Consider the following 7,602-nt stretch of genomic DNA (forward strand, 5'->3'; position numbering starts at 1 on the left):
CCCCGAGTTTTTTTTCCCGGGGTTCGCCCCAAACCCTGGAGCTTGCTGGGCGGTCCCGGAAGAAAGGGACTTGGTTGGCCCTGCTGAAGGGCCCCCCGCCCCCCGGCCGCTTGCACCCCCGGCCCCGGCCTTGTTTTGGGGTTTTTCGGGCCCTTCAGGTTAGGTTCGCCCGGGGTCCCCATTTTGTCTCTGCGGGAGCCCCAAGCCCGTCCAGACCACAAATTCGCGTTCCCCGCTGGTGTCCCGCAGGGGCTGGGCTGGGGAGGCCCCGTGGGCTGAATTGGTGGGAAGACTGGGTCCCCTTCGCCTCCCTTGGTTTTCCCTTCTGTCCCCCCCTCCAGCTCAGCTGGTCCGGCCAAGTTCCTCAAGGAAGTCCCGCGGCCCCCAGGAGGCCTCCCCAAAGGCGGAGACTGTGAGCGGCGCGGGTGCGGAGCGGGTAGCCCGCAGGGCTGGGGCTGGGTGCGGGGGGGGGAGGGGTCGGGTGGGGGGGGTGGTCGCGTGTGGTGGAGCGGCCAGGAGCCCAGGGTCCCTCAATGAGGAAATCGCTGCCTCAGCCCCGCTTCGCTTCCTTCCCCGGTTCCAGGACTCGCCTCGGTGCCATGAAGCCACCATCATCTTCAACCTCCTGCGCCTGCTCACGTGGGACCTGAAGCTGGCGGCGCTCTCAGGGCCTTGTCTCTGACCCGACTGCGAGGCGGGACCCGCGGCTCTGCAGGCGGGCGGCTTAGGTCGGGGCTCTGTGCTGCCCTCTGGTCCAGGCAGGTCTCCAGCCAGTGGGCGCCCGCGCTCAGGAGACTCTGCCACCGCCGCCGCTGGCCTCACCTCGATGGCCTGCGCTGAGCGCACCGTGAAGTGCGGGTACATTTCCCGAGAGGACAACGCGTCCCCTGGGAGCAGGGACATGTCTGTGGAATGCATTGCCCGAAGCCCCGCCAGGGGCCTTGTGTGGCAGGAAGAGACTTGAGTCCTGGGTCCACGGGGGACGCTGACCCCACGTACCACGGGCGAGGCTCTACTTCTCTGGGTACCAGCAGCCCAGAACCGAGTCTCCATGACAGTTCCCACGCCCTGGTTTGAGCCTTCAGTGTCTCCTATGAGATTCTATGAATCTGTGACTCCTGCATCTCTCCACTGGAGAGGCCTCCTCCCTCAGGGATCAGGCAGTGACAGAGCCCGAAGTCCTTAGGTTACTGCAGAATTTTGGATTCTGTCACCCTTGTGTCTTTTGTATTTGTGAAATCCCCGAGTAGCGGGCTACTCTGTCTTTCATTATTAAATATTCTTGCATTTGCACTGGTCGTTCCCCTGTGATCACTCTGAGCGGCACTTTCAGTTAAAAATGCTCAGCCAGGGCAATCAGGTGACGTGAGTGCACTCTGACCCCGCCTCTTAACCACGTGTGACTGGGCAATCACTTCTCTGCGGCCTCGGTTTCCTCACCACACCGTGGCATTATCATCCTTCCTTTGCGGACGAGTCGTGTACGTTGACGTAGCATTTATTCAGCTTCCAGTGGAGGCCATAGGATGGTCTCTATCAAATAACCACACACACCTCTATACACAAGTGATTGCACTTCTTTATTTGTCCAAGCCTGTGGGCTGGAGAGCTTTGCTGCCAACTGCAGGGCTCCTTGTCAAGGTCACACAGCAGGTGAGGGTAGAGCCAGGTTTGAATCCCAGATCCTTCAGCTCCATGGTCCATGCTCTTAAAAAAAAAATATATATATATATATATATATATATATATATATATATACACTAATAAAAGAGAAAAATGGTAATTGGCGTACGACCGCTACCCTTCCCATTGGCTAATCAGCGTATCCTTATGCAAATTACATGCCCAGATTGGGGGCTGGATCACCAGTTGGGGGAATGCAGGAGGCAGCCAATCAATGATTCTCTTTCATCAATGTTTCTATCTCTATCCCCCTCTCTGAAATCAATACAAATATATTAGTATATAAAATAAAAATAAAATATTTTTAATTGATTTGAGAGAGGAAGGGAGAGGGAGAAAGATAGAAGCATCAGTGGTGAGAGAGAATCATTGACCAGCTGCCTCCTGCACACCCCCTACTGGGGACTGAGCACACAATCTGGGTATGTGCCCTGATCAGGGATCCAACCCTGACCTCCTGGTTAATTGGTGGACATTCAACCACTGACCACACAGGCTGGGCTGGAGACTGTTTTTAAAATACGTCACAACACTAAGCTTCTCGCTCACTCTATCAATGTTACTTATATTTAAAAATAGATGCCTGGTGCATGAATTTGTGCATGGTGGGATCCCTAGGCCTGGCCAGGGATCAGGACTGAACAGGGCCATCTTGCCCAGTCCCTATAGGGGCCTGCCAGCCATGGGGTGGTACCAGGGGAGGTTGGTCAGTCCTGGGAGGTCGGCTGTGGGAGAGTACTAACCACCAGGAGGCAGCTCCTGCATTGAGCGTCTGCCCCCTGGTGGTTAGTGCGCATCATAGCGACTGGTCGACTGGTCATTGTGATCATTCTGGTGGTTCAGTCATAATGGTTGCTTAGGCTTTTATCCTATACTAGAGGCCCGGTGCATGAAATTCGTGCATGGGGGCAGGGGGTCCCCTCAGCTCAGCCTGTACCCTCTCTAATCCAGGAGCCCTTGGGGGATGTCTGACTGCCATCGAGCCTAAACCGGCAGTCAGACATCCCGCTCACAATCCGGGACCGCTGGCTCCTAACTGCTCACCTGCCTGCCTGCCTGATCACCCCTAACTGGCTCCCCTGCCAGCCTAATTACCCCTAACCATTTCTGCCTGCTGACCTGATCACCCCCAACTGCCCCCACCCCTGCTGGCCTGGTCACCCCTAACTGCCTCACCCGCTGCCAGCATGGTCTCCCCTCACTGTCCCCCCTGCTACCCTGGTCGCCCCACACAGCTTGCTTCTTCAGTCGTTTGGTCATCCCTCACTAACCCCCATGCTGGCCTGGTTGCCCCACGCAGCCTGCTGCTCAGTCGTTTGGTCGTCCCTCACTAACACCCCTGCTGGTCTTGGCACCGCACTCAGTCTGTTTGGTCGTCCTTGTGGTTTTTTCAGATGTGACAGCCCCTGGCTCTTTATATAGAGAGATAATAAAAGCTTAATATGCAAATCCTCCCCTCGACCTAGAGTTCCACAGGGTGTTCGACCGGGAAGCAGGGCTGGCCAACTGCCCACGGCTCCTCCCCCTGGCCAGCCCTGACTCAGATTGGCCGCCACCACCCCAATCAGGGCGGGCTGGCTGGACCGCACTCATGCACAAATTTGTGTACCAGGCCTCTAGTATATATAGATGTAGGCAAACTACACTGTGCCCCTGATGTTATCATGGGTTCAATACTACATTGTGGCAAAGCCTCCGTGATGGAGTGAGGCATAAAGTACTCCCAGATCATGGGTAGGGGGTGTCTTTTTTTCCTTTCAGATCTTGACATAGCTCACTCCCTCACTTCTCACTTTATGTTTTTGCTCAAATGTGACTTTTCTGGCCTCGTTCAGTGCAGCCCCCTCCTACACTCTGCTGTCACCTCACTTTTGTGCTTTCATTTTCTGTTACCTAATGTAATATACACTGAGTGGTTACCCCTCCCCTACTCTCCTCTAATAAAAAGGTCCATGAGCCCTGGCTGGTGTGACTCAGGGGTTGGAGCGTCCTCCCCTGTGAAAGGTCACTGGTTCAATTCCTGGTTAGAGGACATGCCCAGGTTTTGGGTTCTCTACCCAGTCGGGACACGTGAAGGAAGCCACTGATCAATGTTTCACTTTCACATTGATGTCTCTCTCTCTCTCTCTCTCTCTCTCTCTCTCTCTCTCTCTCTCTCTCCCTCCCTCTCTCTCTCTCTCCCTCTCCCTCTCTAAAGATCAATAAAGTTGTTGTTTTTTAAAAAGCTCCGACAAGTGTTGTTTTATGGGATGTCTTTTAAATGCTCTGTTCCTGGCACCTTGAGCAGTGCCTGAAACAAAGTAGAGGCTGAGTAATACTTGATGAATGAATGAAGGCATTTGTCACACTGACAGGATCCCTTGAAGCCCTTGGCTACACCCGGATTCCCTAGCAGAGACTCCAATCCCTGGGTCCCTCTGTGTCTGGACAATTAAAGATGTTTGCTTGTCAAGCTCCTCTCCTCCCCTTCATTCACAGCCCCTGGTGGGGAAGGGAGGGAAGAGCTGACCTCTTAACTCTGGGCTGTTTTATGTTGCCCACTCTCCCATACACCCTTTCGCGCCCCAACCCATCCCCCGGCCTCCACCCCCCCCCACCCCCCCCCAGCCTTCTCCCTTTGTCTTCTCTCCTCCCTTGACAGCCTCCTTCTCAGAAGTGGCAACAGCCCTGGAGGTGCTTTCCTCCTCCTCTCCCTGCACGGGGGTGTCCTGCAGAAAGGCAACCCCTCTTTGTGGGGCTGAGGCTGCCCTTATCCTGAGATTCCTCTTGGGACCTCACCTCCTGTAAGTGAGCCTGAGTGTGTGTCACTTTCTGTTTCCACTCCAGCTGCTCACCTGGCTCAATGCCCCGCCCTGCCCGGGCTTCCCCAGCCTCGGGCCTCCCCTAGTGGCAGGAGAAAAAAGGGATTTTTCCTACATCAGCTGGGATTGCCCGCCTGCGCTGGCTAAAAGCTGCACCATGGAGCTTGGTGAGGTATTGCATCGCTGCCTAGCTGGAAGTTCGAGGACACAGACCGAGCAGCAGGCTGAGACCCAGAAAACAAGACTGAGGCCAGAGACACCAAACAAGGCTGAGTGAGACCCACGTGACAGCCTCTGAGAGGACACTTGGATCCCCACTTGGAATAGAGACCAGAGACCAGAGAACAGACCAGGATGAAGCTGGGTGAGCCTCCACATCATTGTCCATGACCCTCACTCGCCACAGCCCCCACCCACAGCCCCTGACACTCTGTCCCCTCATCTGCCCATCCTTCCCTAACACAGGCTTGGCTGGAGTGTAGAAGCACTGGTGCTGATGCTGATGACCACGGTGCTGACCAGCACAGGAGCAGTTCCCGTCACCACGCCCCTCGCGACCCTCCTGGGTGCAAGGGGCTGCGACATGGCCCAGTTCAAGTCTCTGCCCCCACAAGAGATGAAGGCCTTCAGGAGGGCCAAGGCCGCCTTGGTGAGTCTTCCTCCCTCTCCCTGCCTCCCCCCCATCCCCATGCTGTGGGCTACCCTCCACCCTTCCCTCTGGGGGTCACAGGCCCATTTGGCTCAAGGTGGACCTGTACCCTTCCTTCCCTGGGCTAACCTCCACCCTTCGCACATGGCCTACCTCCTGCTCTTGCTTTGGGGGCTGACTCTTGTTCTTCTGCACTGGAGATGTCTCTCCCATCCTTTAGGATGTTAGCCCCCTGCTCCTGTTGCTAGCCATCCTCCAGCCCCACTGCAGGGGTCAACCTCCAGCTCTCCAGCTGTGGGCTGACCTCTGCCTTTGCTCTCCAGGAAGAGTCCCTCCTGCTGAGGAACCGGAGCTGCAGCTCCCGCCCACTCCCCAGGACCCGGGACCTGAGGCAGCTGCAGGTGAGTTGGGAGACTCAGGCCCAGCCCTGCCCTCACCTGGCCCCGCTCCTCTGGCTTCTTAGGTGGCCCCTTCACCTTCTCCTTCTCACTTTTCTCTGTGTCTTTGCCCTCCCCAGCAGTCCCCCTGACCTCTCCTCCTCCCCTGCTCACATTGACCTTCCCTCTCTCCTGTCTCCTGCCCTCACCTGTTCGTTCCTCAGCCCTCCTCACCTGTTCTCTCTCACCTGTCTGTCTCCCCTGCTCAGGTGTGGGAGCGCCCTGTGGCCTTGGAGGCTGAGCTGGCCCTGACACTGAAGGTCCTGGGGCCCGTGGCTAACTCGACCCTGGGGGACATCCTGGACCAGCCCCTTCGCACGCTGCGCCACATCCACTCCAAGCTTCAGGCCTGTGTGAGTGCTCTGGGCTCCCAGGCCACGTCTGTGGGCTCTGACCACCTGTCTGTCCCCGTGTGTCTGAGACCCTGTTCACTCACCACCCTCCTTTGCCCACAGGTCCCAGCTCAGTCCACAGCAGGCCCCAGGCCCCGGGGCCGCCTCCGCCAATGGCTGCACCGCCTCCAGGACGCTGAGACGAAGGTGAGTAACTGGGGAGGGACCAGTGTCTGGGGACAACTTGGGGCCCAGATGATGAACAGCCACTGACCTGTCCTTTCCTCTCCACAGGAATCCCGTGGCTGCCTTGAAGCCTCTGTCGCATCCAACCTCTTCCGCCTCCTCGTCCGTGACCTGAGATGTGTCGCTGATGGAGACCTGTGTGTGTGACCCTCAGGCCCACCTGCCTCCTGTCCCAGCATCTTGGGTTTTATTTATGTATCCCCCACTTTTCTTAATTTATTGCCACCCAACCACTATTTATGTATTTATGTGTGTGAATTGTCAAACTCAGATCTGTAAATATTTATTTTTCTACTTTTTGTAAGAATTGTTCATAAATGATAAGAAAACGATGTTTCCTGTGCTGTGGGGCTGTGTGTATGACTGTGCGGATTAGTTTTCTCTCGCCGCCATAACAAGGTTTCCCAAACTTAGCGTCTTCAGACCACACAAGTTTAGTATCTCACAGCTCCATAGATGAGAGCTCTGGGTGGCCAGCCTCTTTCTCCGCCAGGGGTCTCACAGGCTGAAGTCCAAGTGTGGCTGCTGGGATTCTGCTAGGGAGGCCTTGGGAGGAAGGGTCCACCTCCAAGCTCAGTCAAGCTGTTGGCAGAATTCTCTTCCCTGCAGTGGTAACACTGAGGTTCCCGTTCCCGCTGGCAGAAAGCATCTGTCTGTCCGCAGCTCCTGCCAGCCTCTCACTGGTCCTCGCACACGGACCTACATCTCAGAGCCTGCAGCCACGGGTCACATCCTTCTTGCGCCTGGAATCCCTCTGACTGCTCCTTCTGCCACATTTCTCTTCTGCCTCCAGCTGGAGAAAGTTCTCTCCTTTTAAGGACTTGGTGTTTAGACAGGGTTCATGGGGATAATCCAGGACAACCTCTCTCTTTTCACATCTATAAAGCTCAGTTACCTCTGCGAGGGCCTTTTGCCAGGTCACATAAGAGATTCACGGTTCCAGGGTTCGGGCTGGGCGCTCGGGCCACTATTCTCCCACCACAGAACGTGAGTGATTGTGTGCGTGTGTGGTTTCCTTGTGGGTATGTGAGTGGATCACTCAGATGCATTCTGTTACATGTAAATCACATGAAATAAAAGTGCCTTATAACAACATTTATCATTGCACGTGATGAGAAGTGTAGACAGCAGGGTCCATTTAGAGCCAAGTTGTTTAACCTGCTCCACAGGCCACATGGAGCTCAGCACTGAAATGTCGCTAGTGCAGGTTGAGCTGTGCTCTACGTATAAAATAGACCCTGGAATTGGAATAGATTTTATTTTTTAAAAATGTTTATATGGTGCCTGCCAACTTTCTCCACTGTAAAACTACTATTTTTCTCTTTATAATAAACTAGAGGCCCGGTGCACAAAAATTTGTGCACTGGGGGGGGGGGGTGGAGGGGGGTCCCTCAGCCCGGCCTGTGCCCTCTCGCAGTCTGGGACCCCTCAAGAGATAAATGACCTGCTGGCTT

General features: G+C 55.5%; 3 protein-coding genes across 4 annotated transcripts in view; all 3 read left to right on the plus strand.

Moving 5' to 3' along the window:
• Nucleotides 1-1,276, plus strand: part of LOC102438537 (interferon lambda-4-like) — a 2,158-nt gene extending 882 nt beyond the window's left edge. The window contains exons 3-4 of the mRNA XM_023760568.1: nt 342-425; nt 510-1,276. Coding sequence (XP_023616336.1) covers nt 342-425; nt 510-682 — 257 coding nt within the window. The 3' untranslated portion in view covers nt 683-1,276. The remainder of the gene's footprint in view (nt 1-341; nt 426-509) is intronic.
• Nucleotides 1,277-4,303: 3,027 nt separating this feature from the next.
• LOC102440098 (interferon lambda-3-like) overlaps nt 4,304-7,602 on the plus strand; it is a 63,456-nt gene continuing 60,157 nt past the window's right edge. Inside the window, exon 1 of one of the 2 annotated variants that reach the window (XM_006096748.3) lies at nt 4,304-4,470. Coding sequence is in view for 1 of the 2 variants with exons in the window: in XM_023760578.1 (XP_023616346.1) it covers nt 4,839-4,848 (10 nt within the window). In the remaining variant the exon portion in view is untranslated. Of the gene's footprint in view, nt 4,471-4,610; nt 4,849-7,602 lie in introns of those variants that run through there. The other variant, XM_023760578.1, reaches the window with a different exon arrangement.
• On the plus strand, nt 4,871-6,480 carry LOC102438841 (interferon lambda-3-like). Its single transcript, XM_023760554.1, has 6 exons — nt 4,871-4,902; nt 4,950-5,133; nt 5,457-5,534; nt 5,780-5,923; nt 6,026-6,109; nt 6,197-6,480. The coding sequence occupies exons 1-6, from the start codon at nt 4,871-4,873 to the stop codon at nt 6,293-6,295; spliced, it is 621 nt and encodes a 206-aa protein (XP_023616322.1). The 3' UTR covers nt 6,296-6,480.

Source organism: Myotis lucifugus, unplaced genomic scaffold (assembly GCF_000147115.1).
Source record: "Myotis lucifugus unplaced genomic scaffold, Myoluc2.0 scaffold_185, whole genome shotgun sequence".
In the NCBI taxonomy this organism is placed as follows: Eukaryota; Metazoa; Chordata; class Mammalia; order Chiroptera; family Vespertilionidae; genus Myotis; species Myotis lucifugus.